Source organism: Pelmatolapia mariae, linkage group LG5 (assembly GCF_036321145.2).
Source record: "Pelmatolapia mariae isolate MD_Pm_ZW linkage group LG5, Pm_UMD_F_2, whole genome shotgun sequence".
Classification (NCBI taxonomy): Eukaryota; Metazoa; Chordata; class Actinopteri; order Cichliformes; family Cichlidae; genus Pelmatolapia; species Pelmatolapia mariae.
Genome location: NC_086231.1, coordinates 23,681,935 through 23,704,807, shown reverse-complemented (window position 1 = coordinate 23,704,807; position 22,873 = coordinate 23,681,935). Strand labels below are relative to the sequence as shown.

The window sequence follows — 22,873 nt, the reverse complement described above, 5'->3', positions numbered from 1 at the left end:
GTAACTTTGCTCTGCTTCACTTCAGCAGTATCAGGTAATGTTCACATGTTGATTCATGGTTTCTTGCGTTTTTGATCTACTGCAGAATATTTTTAAGGCGGTCATATGCTATAAAAAGCCAGGCCAGGAAAATCTCCTTCTTGTTTTTCTGTTTTATCGTCAGTTACTTTGAATCTTTGCATCTGCTGTGATGCTTACACCTCTGAAGTCTCACAAGTGTCAGCTTTGTTTTTATACATAGATATAAAAATGTGGATATGTACTGATAAATTATCATAATTATAATATTTCTGACTGAATCAAAATGGAATGGAATCGAATTGAATCGGGACCCTGTGAATCGGAGTCAAATTGATTATAGAAATCAGGGACGATACCCAGCCCTAGCCCCAACCACCACCCCCACCTTCAGGACTCTGCCGACATCTCCCACAGTGGCGTCACCTTGTAAAATGTTTTCTTGAACCAGGTTTTATGGTAATAACACAGATGAAAAAGTCATGATTATTCAGCTGTGCTTGCAAGAGATACTGTGATAAAGAAGTGGAGTCCCTTAAATAATTAGTTGCAACCTTCTGATGTATTGTGCTTAATATAGTTTGTCAAACAGAAACACTAGCTTTGACTTCTTGACTTTTGTGGGAGACAGTGTTGTGTGTCCTTGTTTGAGCGTCTCTTGGAGGCAGTGTTCAAAATATGTGGTGCAACCGGGTCCGCAGGCTACTTGTGCTTGTGGTGTTGAAAAGGGCGAATTATAACATAAAAAGAGAAGAAGTGAGAACAAGTGTTTAAAAACTATGAATTGTGTCCACTGCAGTCACTGTCTATGCTTATCAAATTGCAATTTTGTTTGTTGATGGAAGAAACAGGCTTCGTTCTGGAGGTCACTGGAATGGGAGAGAAGCCTGTTGTACCCTTCCCTATTTCAGCCCACTTTTTAGCCAACTGGTATTTGCCCCCATGTTTGTATACATTGACAGTACCTCTCCATAGGCAAATGCCTAATGGATGCATCTGCTGTACCATAAAACGGGCACAAATTGGTTTACCTTTAAAGTGTCGTAACACAGGCGAACCCTTACAAGGTGTGAAGCACTGCAGGTGTTGTCTTACAATGCCTGCATTTTAATGCTGACAAGCAAGCAGGTTATTGGAAGCGCTTAAATTCAACGTCACATTTTAATCGAAACACAAAGGGTTTTATTTGTGAAGTTGTTACATGACACAGATAAGAAAATGAAATGCCTCCATACAGTCCTAATGGGATAAGGCATTCATTAGTTTAAAGACTTGCTCGATGCCAGAATGCTACACGGAATGCTACTGTTATCATTTATTTTCTCTTTCTCCACCTAATGTGTGGTAAAAAATGGAAAATAATGCAGTTCCCATTTGAGCACACTGTGCGTGTGACTTCAGTGTCAGGACTCCTTGCTGTGCAATTTCAGTGGTGTCTTCACAGTAACTAAGGAGGCTGAATACAGCAGGCACTTTAGAGGTTTAAACCTGTAGGATCTAGCCGGGTACATTTATTTTTTAGATCACAGAGGATTGTGCCTGTTTATATAGGCTTGTTATATATTATGACTGAACTGTGTTCCAGCTGGAAGTGAAGTTTACAGTGAAGCCTGTTTGGTTGACAGAAGGGTTATTTTAGTGACATACTTTAGTGTTATGTGATTGTAGTTGGCTGCAGTTTGTATATTATTTAAATAAAGACAAATAAATGATGTTAGATGAACACTAACAAACTAACAAAACCATAAAAGGGAATGCAGAACAAGGCTGAGAGGGCTTTAGGCCTTCTAAACTATATGGGCTTAGAATGAGCAGAGATATTTTGGAAACTGTAGCGATTTCTGGAATTAATACATCACCAATGGCTTTTATAATTTATTCTGTGTGGGTCTATCATATATTATTATAACTATATTTTCTGTTTTGGAGGAAAGCAGGCATCTTGCTGTAGTCAAGTATTTTCACTAGACTAGGATGTTCGCATGATGTTGACCCACAAATGTAAAATTAACAGTATGTTTTCAAAAGAAGATATCCCTCTGAAGTTTGTTCGTATCTGGAAAGGAACTCCCTGTACTGTGCATTATTAAGGTGTTTAAGCACTTTCCACATGAACTGAATTTTATTACCAATGCTTTCTGTCTCTAAATTGTCAGCTTCCTAGTATGAAGTCAGCGTGATGTGGCCATGTGTGAGTAGTGCAGGTAACTGTCACTTGGACATCATCTGTGTATTGCAGTATTTCTTGTAGTGAGAGGCAAGCTTCCTCTTTCTGCATCAGAAGAAGCAACTTTGAGCAATATCCCAAACTGATTCTCTTGACATTGTGTGAAAATGACGGTAGACAGAGAAACGAAATCCTCTGGTCACATTTTCAGAGTCGTTCCAACAGTTGTCCCTTCTGAGGTAAAAAGGAAAAAAAATGCTTGACTTATTCAAGTGAAGTAAACACCTGTCAAGGTCTGTTTAAGAAAAGAGGAAGTGGTGATCTTAGGCAGTTTAAATGTGTGTTTTTGTGGTTTGCATTTCCACAATTTCACTTGGACTACAGAGCAAAGGAAACCTGTCTAAATGGTGCTTTAAAAGTAGTGTTTTTTTGAAACGGCTAACAAAAAGTCTAACATCATAATTTCTTGTGACTTTATGCTGGTAAGGGGTCTGATTAAGTATTATCACTGATGGAGGAAAAACTGCTCACGCGTTAATCATGAGATGGCAGGAAAAGGAGGGACCGGGAGGAAGGAAGAGGTTCTCCTTTGGTCTCCTTTGAATTATTTCTCTACCCTTATGATTTTCCCCTATGAGTTTGCCATCTCCTCTCTCTCTTTTCATTGCTTGATGATGAGCTACTCGTGTTTCCATTATGCATCTGATTACCTGCTTAAGCAAGATTGAAATCCCCCTGCTTTCAGCATACATTTAGTCATCACTGATTTGCTGTGGAAAGTGAGTTAAACAGAATGTATTACTCAATAATTTAATCCTTAAATCTCTAGAAGTATTCTTTTTATTTTGCAATCAGATACCAGATGTACCAAACTTCTGGCTAAAAATGTTTTTCACTCTTAGAACACATAATTTCGCTAACAGGCACGTTGATCCACTGAAACTCTGCTTTGAAGGTAGTGTGAAACTGAAAGGAAAAGGGGGATGTCTGGACAGCAAGAATAAAATGAACTGACTTGATGTTATAACTCAGTGTGTATATGTACCTTTTATCTGTGGGCAGAGAGCCAACTGTTTACTTATTACTTAGTCAGTAGCTACAATGACGCAGATCATAGGTATGACGCTGAAACAAAACCTGTTGGGGTTTTTATTTCTCACTAGTTATTGGCATTTTGGTCTAGACAACCCAAAATGTGATCTCCACATATGTGGACGCCAGGTCCTAGAAGGTTAAAGAAGAAAGACCATTGTCTACTCTTTCTGCTTGTTTTGTGTTTAGTCTGAAGGTCACAGGCTCAGTGACAAGTGGGATCTGTATCATAGCATTATTTAAATCTTTATTGCTGTCAACATGGTGGCATATTTACCCCCCAAAAATGTGTTTGACATTTGCCACAAACAAAGAGATTAGCTCAAGCCCCATAAACATCTCAGGGGTTTAAGCTTCTTTGGCCTAATATGATTTAATCAGTTATGTTGTCTGTGATCGAGTGTAGTAACCACCCAAAGATGTAGATGTTGCTTGACTAGTAGATGAATGAGGTATGGTGCATCTCTTCTTTGTGAATGTGGCCCCTGTGAATAAATAACTTGAATTCAACTTAAGCCACCCACACATACTGACCATGTCTTTTTCTTGCATCTCTTTCTGTGGAGGGAAGTGCTTTTGGAAGGATGTGGTATTGTGGTTGTGAAAGATGGTCCCAGATGTAGGTAGGCAACTGTAGATGTGACAGAGTAATTTCCAAGTTGATGCAGTACTTTGTGAAACTAAATTAGCCCCTGTTTCTGCGTACTTGCAAGTTCTTAGTTTTTTCATGTAACATAATTAGGCATATTTTATGTATTCATCCTCACTTTTTTGTTCTTTCTTCGTGTATTATTTTCTGCTCGGGCCTTATGATCAGTTCCTAATATGGAAGCAGCATGGTTAAATAGTGCTGAATGGTGTTAACAGTAACGGGAAGTGAGTGGTTTTTCTTGCTCAGAGTTCATTCATGCAACATATCACATAAATCTGTTGCTTTTGTGTCAGTTGTGACACAACACTCTAGCAATTCACAGATTTGAAGCTAGTTATGGTCATTTAAAAGCAAAAGTTGCTGTTGTGCAACTTTACAGCTTAAAATTATGAAACAAAATAAAACTGCTGAACTCTTAAGGATCCTTAATATGCAAAAGAGTGGAACTTCCTTATAGCTTAACTGTTCTGGGAACTTGTCCTGCTAAACGTCTTAGTTTGTCTGTCTGAAAACACTCTCACACACTCACACCTGTGACTAACTGGGCACTGGTCACATTGTTGGTCTGCTGTCATTTGAAAGCACTTGATAACACGCCACTTTGCTTGTATTTATATAGTGAAGCCACAAGTGCAGGTGGGGATTTACACAATGAATCACAGGGTGGCCAAAGGGAGGCGGTACTGAGGCTAGCTAAAAGGAAGGGTTAGAGTCAAAATGTTGCTAAATGTCATTAGTCTCTGTTTCACTATTTCACTTCTATAATAATTCCATCCACTGCCTGAAACGGTCTTCATCTGTCCCAACTCAGCTGCTTCTATTTAAAAAAAAAAAAAAAAAGCTCCATCATTTTCCAGTCTATATTGAGAAGTGAGACAACTTGGTGTTTTTTGTCATAGAGACATAGTCCTGTCTCATTTCCTTCTTTTAGCAAGCCACTTGTTTTGTTTTTTTTCATGAATTGAAATGCTGAAAGCTATCTGTCCTGGTTCACAGTTATCATTATTGACAGAACTTCACAGTGCTGTTTGGTCACTGGTGAGACATTCAAAACATAGATTTTGTTTTTTAAATTAAACAAATTCTCAGCTTAAGTGCCACAGTTGAAAACTGTGTTTACTTGCGACAAACAGTATGTTCTGTGCAAATGTTAGCTTTAACCAGCTGTCACAGGACCAGAGGCAGAGCACATCTTGGACAGATTGTCTGTCCGTCACAGGGCTACGCATGAACAAGCTGCATTATTTTTTTATGTGTTTTCTAGCTCAGAGTGACAGACCTATAGAGCTCACCGGGAATTCGAGGCCTTTGTTTTTGCTCTCAATCAGCCCATCTTACTCTTACCTCTGTATATCTCTCTATGTACAAACATTTCACCCAACTACAAACAGTATTCACCCATGGATGTATAATTTGCACTGTGCAGGGTGAATTTGGATCTTTGCTTTGTCTTGACATGCAGTCACTCTATAAAATTCTGTTTGTATTTAGCTGAAGAAATGAACTTTTTATTGTACTGACTGCAAAATTGTACTCCTTTGTATCTGTATTAAACAGTAGTATTGGAGACTGCTTATTGAAATGTTAGTAAACATACAGATGTACAAATCTAATTACATAGATGTGCAAAACATGATTTCATGAAAGTGTGCAGACACACAACAACAGATGTGATTGTATTTTGAGACTTAACAGATGTCTTTAATCAGATCATGTCCTATTAACACACAAACATGTTTGGTGCTTCATTGAGCCCACAAAAGGAAAAAGTCACATACAGAAGCAAGTCTACTGCTATAGTGTTGTTTAACCCTTTTTTGTTTTTCTAATTGAGCCTAGCTTAACCTATCACCTCTCCACTGAATTTCACTACCCTACCTCCCTCTGGTCTCACTCTAATCAGCCCTGGGCTTTTCCTTGGCTCAGGAATAGCAGGTGGAGGATGGTTACTTCCTTTAGCGTAACCCCATCCCACCTCCCACTGTCCTGCTGTGGGCAGGGGAGCTTTTGTGCCGGCTAAAGGAGGTGTATTGTGTGCCCATCTGTCTTCCACATATCCCTCCTTCTCTCAACAAGCTTCGGTCTCAAAGGGCTACCAGCAGATTGGACGGGGGTTGCAATGCAGTAATGCATCAGCTCAAAGGTGACAGGACTATGTTCATCTGTGCCCATATACTTAAAGAAGTGGTGTGAGTGTTTCATACATTAGTTTTGTTTCCAGTACATGCATGCACACCACATCATTTAAATTGTGCTTTTACAATTGGACAGCATAATAATAATAATAATAACAATAATAATAGCATAATAGTCAGTGTAACAATAATTCAGTCATTCTCAGTCACAAAAACTGTGCAACTCTTGCTCTCTTTCTAGTGTTAACTATTATTAGTGAGGGTGGACAAAAGACCAGAGGGCTAATATCTAGAAATAATTAATAAATAATACCAAATTTAAAAACATTGCCACAATATCAGACTGTTTCGTTGTTTCCCCTTACAGGGTGAGTCCCAGGTTGTGACCGATATTTAAAATATTTAGTGTTTTAGAGTTTAAAATGAACACTTTTCATGTAAATAACTATTGCAGTGTTTAAAGTCCTACTCCATTAGCATACTCTTACTGATGGAAAACAGCTGGTGCACTAACGTGTTCCCAGTGTAACTCACACTTTGTTATTGTACTTGTTCTGTCCAGAGAGATATTACAGTGTATTCGGTAATTAATTGAATCACAGAATGTACTGAACTAAGGGAGTTGGTTTGGTCTGTCTACTGCAGCAGCTGTCTGTGTTTTAGGCTGCTTTTTTGATCTTTTATCTCTTTTTATTGCACCTCTTCCCCTTTGTACTGAACTCTGCTTTCAACAGCATTTGACCTACGCATAGCATCATCACCGTCTGGCTATGTACTGTTTTTGTAAGCCTGCCTTTGAAGGTTGCATACCCAAAATCATTCACTCTACATAGCCAAATGCCTACATGAACAGACACAAAGACAGCAACACTAATTTGTTAAATATGCCAGATGTATTAAAAAATGGTCTATAGTAATTTTATATACTGAATGGGGAGCATATATGTGTATATGTCCTTGTTTTATGTGTTTAAGGTATTGGGCTGTTTTTTGTGTATGTTTGTTTGTGCCATTTTATTTGTATCTAGGAGCTGGGGTATGTTTGTAGTTTATATTACCTATTGTTCCCGCCTTCCCGGACTCCAGGTAGAAACTGGCTGCTGACTAATTCTGATACAGTGGATCTCTTCCTCCTGTGACGGTCGTGTTATTATGCATAGTCTCTCACAAGTGAAGTAAACCAGCAGTGAGCTAGCTTTTATTTTTTGTATTTCATAATTTTTTTTTTAATTTCAGATGTGTAGATTGTACAGCCTGCTGTCAAGATGAAGGACATGTAATAATGTGCCACGCTGCACCGTGGATTTTTAATTTTCAAAATCCTTTTTTTAAAATCTGTTCCCTTCATGCCTGTGTATATCCATAGACTCGTTCCTTTTTTGACGAAGGAAGTAAGACCCACCCTTGTTTGTTCTGTTGCAAAGGGTGGTTGAACTGTGCTGTGAGTTCAGTGTTGAGATAAAGTGGACTCATACATCACGCCATACTCCTCCTGGGTAACACTGTCACTTTTTAATGGTCAGTGAGCCCTAAGACATTTGATTCTGACCTTAACAATTCATCTGTTTTGTACCATTCCAGTGAAAGGTTTTGACACATTGACTCTTTTGTTTTTCCCAGTTTTCCCACTGGAAAGCATTGGTGACATCAAAACCAAAACATAAAGCATTTGGATATAGGTAGGAAGTCAAAAAGTGTAGTGGAAAAGTGGAATTTTCAATTCCTCGCACAGCTGCCCCTTATACTGATAACGAGCTCGTGCATACTTAGCATTCTCTTGGCCAGCTTCATGATAGTTGCCTGGAATTTCTTTCCAAATTCCTTTAGGTGGTTCCCTCATGTGGTCAGCATAGTCCAGGTCAACCTAACCGTCTCAGTTTGGGTTAAGTTAGACAATTATGGAGACCAGATCATCTGATGCAGCACTGTCACTGACATTAGTCTAATAGCCTGTACATGTTTAAGTGTATTTTGTCATGTTAAAATTCTGTTTTTTAAATGTACCCTTAGATTTTTCAACAAATCACCACCTAACTCAGAGCTACTAGTGATTTGGGTTGGCAACATTTAATGCTAATGCTGTTTTTGAACTCCAATCCAGATAAAACATTATTTAGACTGATGTTACTGATGGTCTGACTAAAGGTTGGAGAAAGTTTGTACATAAGGCAGATAAGAATTTACTTTCATTGTATGACAAGGACAGAATGCTTTCTACAGGCAGGGTATAGATGATATGACTGAATGTTTTTTTTAACACACTGCTTAATTTCTTGTGTGACCTGGTATTTCAAGGGAACGAGGTTATCATGTAGATATATAAATCTAATGACGCTCAGCCAACAGACTGGACACTCCAGCTGGAACTAAGCCCACTTATTGTGTGTGTGTGTGTGTGTGTGTGTGTGTGTGTGTTGTGGGTAGAGTTGGAATGTAATACACAACAAAATAAACAGACGGCGGCTCATTGGCTAAGCTACATGGCAGAATTCTTTTCATGGACTGACAAAGATATTTTAAGGTTTTGGGATTACGTTAATTATCTTTTAATTAAATTTGTAAATAAAAACATGTAGTCATGCACTTCTATCAGCAGTGCAACTGAGTTAAAAAAACAAACAAACAAACAAAAAACTCCACTGCAATTCTCTAGAGACATTTTGAAAAGTGTAGTTTATTTTTTTCCTGCTTGGTATACTTAATCTATTTTCCTTTATTTGCTTTTTGAGAAAGGCAGGAGCCTATTATTTTAGACCTTCAGGTCCATTTTTGTCTAAGAAACTATTTTTACTAGTGTGACAGTCGGCTGGTTTCCTGTGTCAATCTCGTAGGCGTTTTAATGTGTTATTTACAATGGGCAGGGTCATAACACCCTAATCCTTTCCTTTAACTTACATTTACACTCTTTGCTAAGTTTAATTACATGTGATCATAATGTAGCAGTAATGAATAATAGAATAAACAGAATATTACATACCGGCTGAATGTGCCTGAGCATGTCGTCTACCAAGGGCAGTTGATTGATCCCTAGCTCCTCATGTCCATGTGTTGAACTATCCTTGGGCATTTTACTGAACCCCGAGTTGCCCTCCATGAATCCATCGGAGTGTCTTTGAGTGTTAGGCAAAGTGCTTAGGTAGAGTTAAAGGCATTGCATGATTGTGTATGACTGGTTGAATGAGGTATGTTATAGATTCCAGTCCATTGCATTTACTGTATATTGTTTCAGTGGCTTATAATGTTGAATGGTGCATTGACCAGGTGTAACCAACAGAGGGTGCCACTTTCACATGAATGGAAAATGGAATGGTTCATGATTTTTGTCACCTGATGGCAGCACTGCACTCTTACTGGTTGGTATTGATGTGAATTGGAGGCATTCAGTTGGTCTGCAAATTCAAACTTTTTATTCTCTACTCCAATTTAAAAAAACAAACAAACAAACTTCAAGATACACCTGATAATTTTAATATAACATGGACTTCAGTTTCTTCCTAAAGCCTGTTAATTTCTTTTATCTTGTACATTTTAGATTTTTATTAACCTCAATGTCCCTCTTTGTTGTTCTACTCAGATGCTACAGGATTGCGCCAAAGCCCGCAGGGAAGTGGAGCTTCACTGGAGGGCATCACCTTGTGACCACATTGTGCGTATCATCGACGTTTATGAGAACCTCTATCAGGGCAAAAAGTGTCTGCTTATTGTTATGGAATGGTGAGTATACAGTTTTGGGGTGCTCTCCCCCCCACACACTGAAAATGTGCAATTGGGTCTATAAGTAATTAGACAGTGACACAGGCTTTACAGATTTGACTCTGTACACTGTCCAAGTAGATTTTGAATCAGTCAGAATTGTTCCACTGACAGTTTGATACACAGCAATTTGTATACATTATCAAAAAAGTCAGAGACTCAATGAACAAACTAATAAAATTCTGAATTTGAGGTTCGTTTTAATTAATTGGATTTTAGTAATGCTTTTTCTCGTTCTTTAAGTTTAGAACTCATGGCCATGACTAAATGCTATGTTTCCCTTGAGATTCTTTCCCAGGCCTTTACTGCAGCCACATTCAGTTGATCCTTGTGTGTCTGCCTTCAGTTTTGTTTATAGTAGCTAAATATCCCATTTCTCTGTCTTCACTGTCTTTTTAAAAATGTACTGTTGCAAAATTACTTGCCTGTGTCCTTTTGCACAAACTGTTTCTCAGTTGTATCATTTTATATTGAAATAAACCTGCTCAGATTTAAGTTAAGACATAGAGTCACCACCATGCTACCGTGGCACCCAAATGTGTGACCATCTGCCCAAATTGAGTCATGCAAGAAAAAAATGGCCCCAAGTATCGTAGCAAATCTACAGCAGAAACTCTTGGGAGGAAAATAGTGTTGCAACGTCCCAGTGAAAGTTAGGACTTCTGCATGATTGAAATGCTTTGGCTTTACCTTAAGAGAACTGTGCATAAACACAATACCCACAAACCTCAATGAACTGAAGCAACCCTGTAAAGACGTTCCTCAATATCATACTGAATTGTTTTCTGTAAGGCTGGAGTCATGCAGAAAATTATGTTATTACTGCTAAAGATGCAAGCATGATGCCAGCTAAGATTAGATGAGCGTCATTGTCATTGTATGCACAAGTGTACAAGAAACTATTGAACTTGGTGCACACAGACAAACAAACAGGTATTCATGGGTTTTACTGTAGCTTTTCAGAAGACTGCAACAGGACAGTAATTCAATTTGAATTTGATAGTACTCTGGCTAAGAGCTGGAAAACGCATAACTCTCTGGATACTTTTTTGGGGGGGGGGCTTCCCCTTCAGAGTCAAAATCAAAATCGTCAGGTGGAAGAACCCATGCATTTCCCAGTCGACTTGCTTCCCCCTCGACCTGCCCGATCATGTAGAATGAGCATCTAACCACTTGACATAGTCATACATTTTCTGCATATTAGTTTGAATAAGGATCTTTGGTGCTGGCTAGCTAGCTGCCTGCAGAGCAGTAGGCAAGCATATTTTATACTTTCACTGATCATCGAAGAAAGGTAACTTATAAGCACAAATCAAGCTCAAAGTTTGGAGGAACTTCTAGTATTTAAGTAGAGTATTGTATTGAATGCAAAAGGGCTGACCCAGACCTGGACACAGTCGGCGGCTGCCATTGTGCTCAAATGCAAAACTGAGGATTAGGTAGAGATAAATTAAAGTTAATACTTTTTTAAAGAGCAAGTACTTATAGATTGCATTTTTCATTAATGATACTTTGTTCTTTATTATTTCTTCATTAAAAAACGCTTAAATGGTGGGGGAAAATATAAACTTTTCAGAAGGTTGTAAGCAAGCTTAAATTAGAGTGATAACAATGTGTTCGATATGTAACGGGATTGACAGGATTTGTTGGGAACAATCAAAGTGTTGGTGAGCAGCTTGTTTTCTTTCATCTTAAACGTAAATTTATCTTTATGTTTTAAAATACATAAGCCCACTCATCTTTAAGTATTTCTCGTCCACGGGCTATTATGCCAAACCATAAATTGAGTGAAATTTTCATTTGTTGTTATATATTTTTCAGTTTCTAGAATTGGTAAGGTAAGATTACCTAGAACAAAGGTGAAGTGATACTCATCTCGACCTCTCTGTTGCTGTAAGCAAATTTCTACCAGGTTAGTTATTGTAAATCACTTGTGTACAACCTTAGAAATGACCCATTTCTTCTAAATGACATTGGTACAATTTCCTTGCTTTTGTAGTTCCACTTGAAGCATTTTAAACCACCCTTCCCTCCATCCCCCACTACCAACTTCAAACACGTGCACTCATTAGGTTTGCGGTTTCAATTTGTAGTCGTCGGCGTTAGTGGACTAATCTGCCTACACACTGACATGCGAAAAAATGGCGCCGCTGATGACTCATTTCCTTGAGAAAATGTGCTAGGCATGAAACACCAATGAATTTTTCTGATGAAGCTAAAATGATTCCTAGAAAATCACCTGTGGACAGAGAGAAGCATAGTCAGGCATTTCTCTTTTCTAGATACGCTGAGTAACTGAGTCAGTGTGATGACCTACATTTTTGTTTTCTCCCGTGTTGTGTAAAAACCCAACATGTGAATATGTCAGGTCCGCAACATAATTTTGGAAATTCGGTGCTGGTCATCTCTCCTGCATGACAAATTGGAAGCGGAAGTCTGTCTGGAACTGCTGGATAAACATGTTATTTGTACAACCTTCAGCACAAACTTGGTGGTTTGAACCGTATGGCATTGTGGTTATGGGATTTCTTTAATTTCAGAGTGCTAACCACAGTTGCTACTACCACTGCTGATCGCTAGAAACTTTGTTCTTAATATTACACTCTGTTATTAGAGTTTTAGATCCTTAGAGCAAAAACAAACGTGCCTTTATGATATATTCATTGAGAAAATCAGCTTAAAAAATGCAGTTTTATAACACTGTACCCTCCACATGTACATGTGAAAGACTGTAGCTTAACAAGTGTGTTACAGTTTGCTGCTGTTATGGTGTAAAATGAGTGCAATTCCTCTGAGCTTTTGAAAATATTAAAAGAAGTGTGAATTCTCAGCAGAACAGATGCTTCACTAGATGCATTTACATTGATGAACCCTACTGCTTGCAGTTCAAAAGTATAAGATAAGTTTGAATAATGGCTGGATCACCTCAGAACTGGCAGTTTAACACGTTGATCTCTCACACTTTTTTCTTTTTTTTTTAATCAAAATGAGTTCAATCAAACTGCTGCCCATTTTTCAGTATGCAAAATATGAATGATTAATTTAAAGAAGTTCGAAGTGTGCTGTGGTTTAGAAGCCCTGTCCCGTGGCGTCCCCGGATCTCGCTTGCTTGCTATACATACGCACACTGCCATATACCATTAGACACACTCGGATACAAAATTGACGTTGATGATTCTACCTGAAACTCTCACAGTCATACCGTGTGCAATGAGATTAAATGAAACCTAACATCAAGCATGCTAAGTGCGAGTTTCTCATACTCATTTAAATTCAGGCTAACATTCATTAGTTTACCAGTGGTCAGCATCTGCTTACATCGACCTTTTCTTCAAGTCTTTTCACATGCATAAGTCCGCGCCTCATTGGTAATACATACTGTGGGGGTGTTCCTGTGTGTTATCATAATGTGATGAGGGGCCATGGATGTGTAAGCAGTATTTTATTAAATCTGACTACAATATAAATATAGGTACTTTCAAGATGGTTCATACATAAAAGTACTCTGCATAACACGTTTTGGAACCATAGAGGGGGCATTTAAAGACCTCAAGTTTGACAGCTGTGTTGAAGACATTAACATTCTGTTTAGACCAGACTTTAACGTTTGCGCAACACAGGGAAGCAGAAGATCAATCAACCGGCAATCTGTCTGTTAGTCATACTAGAAGTGTGTAAAAGACCATAGCAACCTACTTTTGTGCCTTTCACAGACTCTAGCTGGACCTAGTAGATTGCCAGTAAAATAGTAGTAAATTTACTTGAACTAACTTAAAAAAAAAAAAAAACATGCAAATTTGAATTGTTGCCGTGCACACTTTGTGGTATACAAGATGAACTAGTTACATTCATGGAAGAAGGAAGTAACTGTAAGATTTAAATACCTTACAGATGGCAGATTAGGTTAGTTTGCAAAAGGTGTGAGAAAAAGTCATTTTATTGGTTTCGCACACTTTTGTTGGTCAACCAACAGACCGCAGACCCACCTCTACAAGGCAGAGGAAGAGAGCATCCTCTTTGCTTTGAAACGGCTCGAATGGTGTGCTGTAGTTCCTACAACTAGGGCACGCACCAAACCCCACATCCTGACAGCTATTTTAGCTTAAGTGCTACCCCCCACATGTTTCAGAGGACATGTGTTTTAATGTGTTTTTGCACAGCAGTTAATTTACCAGAGTTTCTCTCTCGTTTTAATTTTGTCCCAGTGAGAGCAATTTCCTCTCTGTCTCTATTGGTATCATTGCAAGAAGCCACCATAATTGTTTGTTTGGACATCTGGCAGGGTATCATGCTGTACATGCAATAACCTGGAATCAAACATAGAAGACTGTAAAGCATGTGTATTTACTGACATAAGGCTTTTTTTTTTCTTTTTCTTTTTTAGCATGGATGGTGGCGAGCTTTTTAATCGAATCCAGTCCAGAGGAGACCAGGCCTTCACAGAGAGGGGTAATAAACCTATATTGCCCTAAAAATCCCAGCATTTCTTACAATGCTTTATGATGTGATTATGTAGAAGATTTGATTAATCATAAAGACGCGTTTGTGACGCTTGACATTTGCTGTCACAGTCACTTAAAATCTGTTAAAAAACTGAACTGTCTCATCACTTCAGAGGCTTCTCACATCATGAAGAGCATAGGTGAGGCTATCCAATTTCTACACGCAATCAACATCGCCCACAGAGATGTCAAGGTACGTGCTCTTTGCATTCACTTAGCATACTTATTCATAAGATATAAACTTCATTTTTCTTTAAACTGAAGATGACTTAAAGTTACTAATGTTGTAATCTTATCTTTTTGCTGGATTCCTGAATACTCCCTGCAGCCAGAGAATTTACTGTATTCCTCAAAGAGACCCCGTGCCCTGCTCAAGCTCACAGACTTTGGTTTTGCCAAGGAGACCACCTCACTTAACTCTTTAGCTACCCCTTGCTACACGCCCTACTATGTTGGTAAGAACCCGTTTGTGTTTATTACTACATTACAGCTGCTCTCATTGATAACTAGTTAAAAACATCCCTCTCTTGCCTTTTCCTTCTTTTCTTCCTTATGGCGTACAGCTCCAGAGGTTCTCGGCCCAGAGAAATATGACAAGTCATGTGACATGTGGTCGTTGGGTGTCATTATGTATATCTTGTAAGTTCTTGTTTTTTTCCTCCCTCTAATCCTTTTGTTATAGATGTCACATTCAATACGGAAGCATATAATGATGTTTTACACCTTCCACAGGCTGTGTGGATATCCTCCATTTTATTCTAACCATGGTCTAGCCATCTCTCCTGGGATGAAGAAGAGGATCAGAAATGGTCAATATGAGTTTCCCAACCCCGAATGGTGTGATGTATCAGAGGAAGGTAAGATCATAAAAATTGACTTTGCTAATGCAATGTAGAAACTAATTTATTTAACCGTATATGGGCTTGTAATATTTCCTCTACCAGTCAAAGGTTTGGACACACCTTCTCATTAAATGGTTTTTCTTTACTTTCATGACTATTTACATTGTAGATTCTGACTGAAGGTATCAAAACTATGAATGAACACACATGGAATTATGTAGTGAACACAAAAATGTGAAATAACTCAAAACATGTGTTATATATTACATTATTCAAAATATCCACCCTTTGCTTTGATTACTGCTTTGCACACCTCTTGGCATTCTCTCGATGAGCTTCATGAGGTCATCCCCTGAAATGGTTTTCCAACAGTCTTGAAGGAGTTCCCAGATATGCAGAGCACTTGTTGGCCTTTTCCCCTTCACTTTGTGGTCCATCTTATCCCAAACCATCTCAATTGGGTTTAGGTCAGGTGACTTTCTAGCCAGGCCATTTGGCACAGCACTCCATCACTCTCCTTCTGATAGCCCTTACACTGTCTGAAGGTGTGTTTGGGGTCATTGTCCTGTTGAAAAATAAATGATGGTCCTACTAAACACAAACCCGATGGGATGGCATGTTGCTGGAGGATGCAGTGATAGCCATGCTGCTTCAGTGTGTGCCTTCAGTTTTGAATAAATCCCCAACAGTGTCACCAGCAGAGAACCCCCACCATCACACCACCTCCTTCATGCTTCACGGTGGGAACCATGGATGTAGAGATATCCGTTAACCTTTTCTGCGTCACACAAAGACATGGCAAGTAGATCCAAAGATATCAAATTTGGACTAAAGCATGGATTTCCACTGGTCTAATGTCCATTCCTTTTGTTTCTTGGCCCAAACAAATCTCTTCTGCTTGTTGCTTTTTTTTTTTTTTTTTTAAAGTAGTAGTTTCTTGACCATATATGCCTGATTCGCACAGTCTCCTCTAAACAGTTGATGTAGAGGTATGTCTGCAACTGGAACTCTGTGTGGCATTTATCTGGGCTCTAATTTGAGGTGCTGTTAACTTGGAATTTCTGAGGCTGGTGACTCGGACGACTTTATGCTCAGCAGCAGAGGTGACCCTTGGTCTTCCTTTCCTGGAGCGCTCCTCATGCGAGCTACTTTCACCCTAGCGCTTGATGGTTTTTGCGACTGCACTTAGGGACATATTCAAAATTGAGGCAATTTTCCAGACTGACTGACCTTCAGTTCTTTAAGTAATGATGGACTGTCTTTACGTAGCTGATTGGTTCTTAATGTGAATTCTAGCAGTTGTCAAATAGGACTGTCAGCTGTGTACAAACCTTGACTGCGCAACACAGCTGAGGGTCCCGAGCCCATTAAGAAGGCAAGAACCCCGACAAGGCACACATGTAAAGTGAAAACCATTTCACGTGACAACATCATAAAGCTCATTGAGAAAAGGCCCAGAGTTTGTAGCACTGTCAACAAAGCAAAGGGTGGTTATTTTCAGGAATCTAAACTAAAAGACATATTTAGAGTTATTCAACAATGTTTTCTTTGTTACAAAATTCCATATATTTGATGTCTTCAGTATGTATCTACTGTAGAAAGTAGTAAAAATAAAGAAAAATAAAACATTAAATGAGACTGTGTCCAAACTTGTGAATGGTGGTGTATCTATATGTAAAATGGAACTATGGAGATGCCTTATTTCTAAACAAGAAATTTCATAATAGTATCACTTTCAAGTCTTTATAAAAGATTTCACCTAAATATGACAATCAGACTGGTCTTTACTTTATTATCAAGAAATAGAAACTTGATGTGTTTCACATCCTTTACTGTCGTTCACATTTTCTACAATTGAAAGTGATGCGTTTATTCTGTGATGGATTTTTGTTTAAAAGAGAAAATGCAAGCTGGTGTTGCTCTATACCTTCTAAAATGACTCTAGTTTTTGTGTAAGTTGTCGACTGATGGGTTGTACTTACTGTAATGCATTACTCAAGAAGCAGTGCAGTATTTACTGTTGATAAAGTCGTCTACTTCAGAGTGGGTTTTTTTTCTTTTTAACCACAAAACAGACAAAGCAGGATATCAAAGAAAGATGAACTCTAGTGTTTACAGTGTTTTGGTTAAGGCAGCCAAAGTATTACCATCATACCAAATCTTACACACTTTTTTTTTTTTTCCAATTCACATAACCTAATTTAGGAAATAGGCGACAGAGGTGCTTAGCACTATTGTACCACATTAAAAAGATTTGAACCTTGTGGTTGCCTGGGTCTTTGCTGTGTGGAGTTTGCATGTCGTCTCTGGGCACTCTGGCTTGCTGACACAAGTTATTGGTTATCTTAAATTAACCATTTGGACTGGTGACTTGTCCAGGGCGTAGCCTGGTTAAGAACATGAATAATTTGGAAATGTTTTCAAATATGGGATACTATGGACTCTCCCTGAACTGTGATTATATCATTACATCTGGAACAAACAGACATTCAAAATGCTAATTAGGTTTGAAAGTCAAAGGTTGCTGAGATCACATTACTCAAATGTCCAATTGGATACAGTGTTGGAGTTATTTTGGATTTTAAGAGTCAACTTCACTGTGACATAATTGTCTACAAAACATTCTTTTTGATTCATTTCCTTAAATCAGATTTGTAAATACATACAAAGGGTGATTTCATACAAATGTCTCTTTTATTTTTATTAATATAATAAATTATTTTTGCAGCGAAACAGCTGATTATGACTCTTCTAAAGACTGAGCCCACCCAAAGGTTGACCATCACAGAGTTCATGAATCATCCCTGGATCAATGTAAGCACGCAAGTTAACTTCTGCTTAAACAGCTTACTACATTTTATTTATTTAATCTTTTATTTACCCCCTTTGGTTAAAATCATGAGTGTTTTTCACCATAATCTATATATTTAAGTAAGAATAAATTTGCCTCTGTGTGTCATCCTAAAGCAATCAATGGAGGTTCCCCAGACCCCCCTTCACACCAGCCGGGTTCTGATGGAAGAGAAGGACGCATGGGAGGAAGTCAAGGTAAAAGATACCTGCTTATCTTTGCACCATCCATATGTTGTCAGCTTTTATGGTGACAAATAGTCAAATAGAAAAATTACTTAATGTGAAAGTTGACACCTACTACCTGTTGCGGTTTCAGTTGTTTGATAAGTGCAAAAATCCATTTACATTTAAGAGTTTTTGGGGGATTTTTTTCCGTGCAAAAATAAATTGCGTTCCAAGCAAACATTTTAAATAGCTCATGGATATCAGAATCCAGAATTAAACATGGAAAGTTGTATTTTTTCGTCATTTATTTATGAATCTGAAAACACAAACTGCAAGTTTCTTGTGTAAGCAAAAGGTTACGACTACTTGATGTGCTGCACTGGGAATGCTTGCAGCTAATATACTGGAACATCTGTGCTACCTGAACCGGTGTAACCACAAGCTTCAGCGGAACTGTATTTTTTTTTTCTTCTCTTCCTCTAACACAGTGTCTGGTGAAAATGGTTATATTAATCACATTAGTTTTCATTCATGTGAACGGAAACTTTTACAAGAAAAAAATTGCAATGTTGTCATTGAGACTGTGAGCAGCTATACCAACCCAGCGTGTGGATCTAGGGCAGTGTGTGGAAAACAAGTAGTCCACCTAAAAGGAAAAACAAATGAACTTTTGGAATCATGTCATGATTTTTGTTTATTAATCTATTATTTCTACTTGAGTGTGTTTGCAACAGGCTTACCAAGTAAAACAGATGAAGTTATCAGTAGCTTGTTGGTCTCTGGTAATTTGAATGGATTAAATATCAAAATCTGGTGTGAGGGTATTTTGTCTGTGTTGGATTTAAAAATTAAAAACTCCCAGTAGTGGCTTCACATCAAGTGCATGCCAGGCTCTGGCACCTGCTTTGCTTATTTGATAAACCAAATAGTTTAAATGTATGTCTCCCATTAAAACCACAGATTTTGATAAGTAAATAAAACTAATGGCCTTGTTTTGTTTCTCAATTTAACAGGAAGAAATGACTAGTGCCTTGGCAACAATGAGGGTCGACTACGAGCAAATCAGAATTAAGACCATCGAGGACTCGACCAATCCACTGCTAATGAAAAGGAGGAAGAAGGCAAATAACGCCGTGGCTACACCTGCTGCTCACTGAAAGATGCATGCATGCCTGCCTTCACATACAAACACAGGTTGTGAAAAGGAAGCAATAATTTGTCGACGCGTGAGTCGGGTTGCATGGATTTTTCTTTCTTTTTTTTTTTTTCTTAGTGTTTTATTTTTCATGACAAATTGTAATGTTTTGTAAGAGTGTTTGTTTTTATTACTCTACCATTTTAACAACTCATCGCTCTGCAACAGCAGGGGGGATGCTGATCTGTGTTTTTACACCACTGAAGAGATTATGAAATTTAGAAAAGGGGAGAATGGGGAACTGACACATCCTCTTGCCTCTTCTTTCCTAAATATCAGGTTGTGTACTCACAGGGGCTCGAATGTTGGAATAGGAGATGTACGCCTTAGCATTAGCAGTAGTTATTTTACACACCCCCACAAGCCTGCTCCAGCTCAAGCCCCAAACCTTTGAATGTTAACTCCGATGGCTAAATCCCAAAAATGAAAAAACAAAAAAACACAGACACACAAGGGAAGGTTTAGTTTTTCTTACATGCAAAATAAGCAGATGTATTTTGAACTGACAAGTGGAATGTAAAGACTCTGTCCTCGATTGTTGGAATCAGCTGGAAGTAAGCTGCTGATTCCCGGGACTCGGAGTGTGTGTCAGGTTCAGTTTGTCTTTGTGAATGTTGAACACAGGCCTATGCACTCACACAGGGGCCGTTCTGACAGAGCACCTCACTCGTGGCCCCTCTCTCCTATCTTTACCTACGCTTGTTTTTCAGGTACACAATTTTAGGGCAGAGAGGGAAGCCAGATTAAAATACAGAAACTGGCCCGTCTTTCTCCTGCATGTAGCTCATAGGAGAGTTGGAGGCAGCCTATACTGTACTTTTTATGAATTCTATGAACGTTTTAGCATAGGCCTTAATGAGTACTGCTAAATCAGCAAATGGCTTTTAACTCAAACTTACCATTTGGTTCAAGCTTTTACCAATGTTTTGCTTCAGAATTTAAAACGTTGCCAGATTATATTTCAGGTTAATGCTATGCAGATGTTTTTTGTCATCAAATTACGAGTGATTTCTGTTTGTAGATGTGTTGAAGAGATGTTGAGCAACTGTAGGGAGTGTTCCCGTGTTTTATGTAAGCAGTAGCATCCCCTTGGGAGTACAGAGGGCACACTGGTCATTTCCAGTTACTGTTGGTTGCACCAGGGTCAGTCAGGATATACTCAATTTGACTAATCTAGTGCAGTTCCATTATCATCCGTCAGTTCTTCACAATTCCTCAGAAACTGATAGGTTAGAAAGTACGTAATAGCTGCTCCTCATCCTTGAGCACAGTCTGATTTACCACCAGCAAGCTGTCATCACATTCAGAGAAAGTATAATGATCTCTCCTTCTGTAGTGTTTTGTTAATGCAACAGGACACTTCCCAGCTCACTTTGGGAATCATGGGAATATTATTGTATAATTTTGTCAGTTTAGGCCACTTCACTTTGTAAGATCACTTCCACTTTACCTGTCACATCGCACCTAGAAATTTCTTACGGGAAAAATGTTCATGAAATGTTTGTGACAATGTTTATTTTTTATTTTTTGTCCCTCTCAACACATTTTTGTAGTGGAAACACAGATGTGTCTTGGAATCTGTTCAGCTCCCGTACATTTGTCTGCTTCAGCTTTGGATTAAAAAAAACAACAACCATAAAACACCAACTTTCTCTTATCTCTTTTTTAAAAAAAAGAAAAAAAGAAAACAGGATCTGTGTGTGAATGCCTGTGTTACTGTATAGTATGGATTCAAGATCTCATCACAAAGCCAAGACTTTGAGCTCTAAAACCCCTTTCCGGTGCCCTCAAAGTAAAACTGAAAGTCTTGCACTTCAAGTCTGTTTTGTTGTATTACTGAAATTTTATGAAATTCAATAAATACGGGGAAAATATATATATATAAAATATCTTCCTCATATTTGACCTATGCCTCCACATTCAGGGAATTTTTCAACTGAAACACTTGTCCGGTTATGATTCAGGTTCTTGTGTCGATTTGGGAATTGTGGCTTTCAGCCGAAGTGCACAGACTCAACTCGTGACCAGTTTGTATCATCCCTGCTAGAATGAGTGACTCCTGGAATATACGCATTTGCGTAGCAAAACAGCACAGTGCCATTGAGTCAACACAGACATTTGCCAACAGTGGGGTGTTTAGAGCAGTTTCCCGCTAGTGCATATGGTTCAGGTGCAAGGCAACTGTAGACTTTGAGCTTCCAGCTCTGAGTGTGACGAAACCCACAGTCATCTCTGTAAGACGTGTGTCTCTGCCAGGTAAGTGAGAGAGGGGGTAAATTGGGCCCCAGGGGAGTCCCTCGTGATAGTAGTCCTGTGGAGATTCTACCCCCTCACTACAAATGCATCAAAACCTTAGGGCGCCCACTCAGCATGCTTTTCACAAAAGATGGGTCCCCGGTCTCTTTCTGCGGTCTGGGTGGGTAGAGATGAGCAGCATTGTAAAATGTCATCACTATATGTACATGTTTTCTAAAGTAATATTCTCAGCAGCTGATGTGATTTGTGATAAATGTGATCAGAGGAAGTTGGTTTAGATGCTTGTTTTTTTTTCCCCCTCATCAATTTAAAAACAAGTGATTAAATAATTTTTCCTGGTCTGGAAACTGTCAGCAAGTTGGCCTCCAATATGTTATTGTTGTATTCACCGTTTTTAAAAGGTGTGGGGAAATGTAGAGGATGGAGACTTCTCAGCTGAGCTGGTGACACACAGCTCAGAGTTCTTTGAAGTGGCATGCCATCCTGATTCTCACACACAAACACACATCCTCTTGTACGTGCCGGCTCTGACTTGACCTGCTGTAGACAGTAGAGCCGTAGATGCGGCACATTACCTCAGCAAGAAACCCGCAGCACAGAGTAAACCAGACATGAAATGGAAATCCTTGTGTTGTCAGTTTAGCATGTACAGTGGCTTATCTTTCACATGTGATGGAAATCCACATCATTTTACTGTCAAGAACAGCCCAGCGTGCATGTTGTGGTTAGCGCGGTTGCTTTGATTATGTTTTTCTGATAAATTTTCTTTAGGTCCCTGTAACAAAGGCGTGCTTCTTGGAGAAACATGTTTTGATCTTTAAAGCTGAGTTGCACAAGGAAGTGTCACTATACATTTAGTATAGTGCAAGTTATAAATACTGGAAAGCAAAGTGAGGGGCCTTTCTAGAAATAATACAATGGATGACTTTTGATTTCTCAGTCGCTACCCAAAGAACTTGTTTTCTTTTTCTTTTTTTTAAGAAAAGCCGCTTTTTCCTTGGTTTCAAGCTTTAATAAATAAATTATTTTGGAGAACAGCTTATGAATTTAGGCTCTCAGTGGCTCCTCTGTAATTCTCAGACTGTGGTGCTGAGATCTGAGCTGATGGCAGTCGGACTGCCTGTTGCTGGATTGTTTTTCAAGATTGTTCTCTTTGAATGAGGCTGCATGTTTAGGCTCATTGTGGTGCTACAAAATGAATTTGGCAGCTATCAGATGCCTCATTAATATTAATAATAGTAAT

General features: G+C 38.7%; 1 protein-coding gene across 1 annotated transcript in view; it reads left to right on the top strand.

The window, feature by feature from the left end:
* The window catches only part of mapkapk2a (MAPK activated protein kinase 2a), a 29,590-nt gene extending 8,569 nt beyond the window's left edge, over positions 1 to 21,021 (top strand). The window contains exons 2-10 of the mRNA XM_063474352.1: positions 9,639 to 9,778; positions 14,202 to 14,266; positions 14,433 to 14,512; positions 14,648 to 14,774; positions 14,883 to 14,958; positions 15,052 to 15,176; positions 17,890 to 17,975; positions 18,129 to 18,209; positions 19,193 to 21,021. Coding sequence (XP_063330422.1) covers positions 9,639 to 9,778; positions 14,202 to 14,266; positions 14,433 to 14,512; positions 14,648 to 14,774; positions 14,883 to 14,958; positions 15,052 to 15,176; positions 17,890 to 17,975; positions 18,129 to 18,209; positions 19,193 to 19,336 — 924 coding nt within the window. The 3' untranslated portion in view covers positions 19,337 to 21,021. The remainder of the gene's footprint in view (positions 1 to 9,638; positions 9,779 to 14,201; positions 14,267 to 14,432; positions 14,513 to 14,647; positions 14,775 to 14,882; positions 14,959 to 15,051; positions 15,177 to 17,889; positions 17,976 to 18,128; positions 18,210 to 19,192) is intronic.
* Positions 21,022 to 22,873: the final 1,852 nt, after the last annotated feature.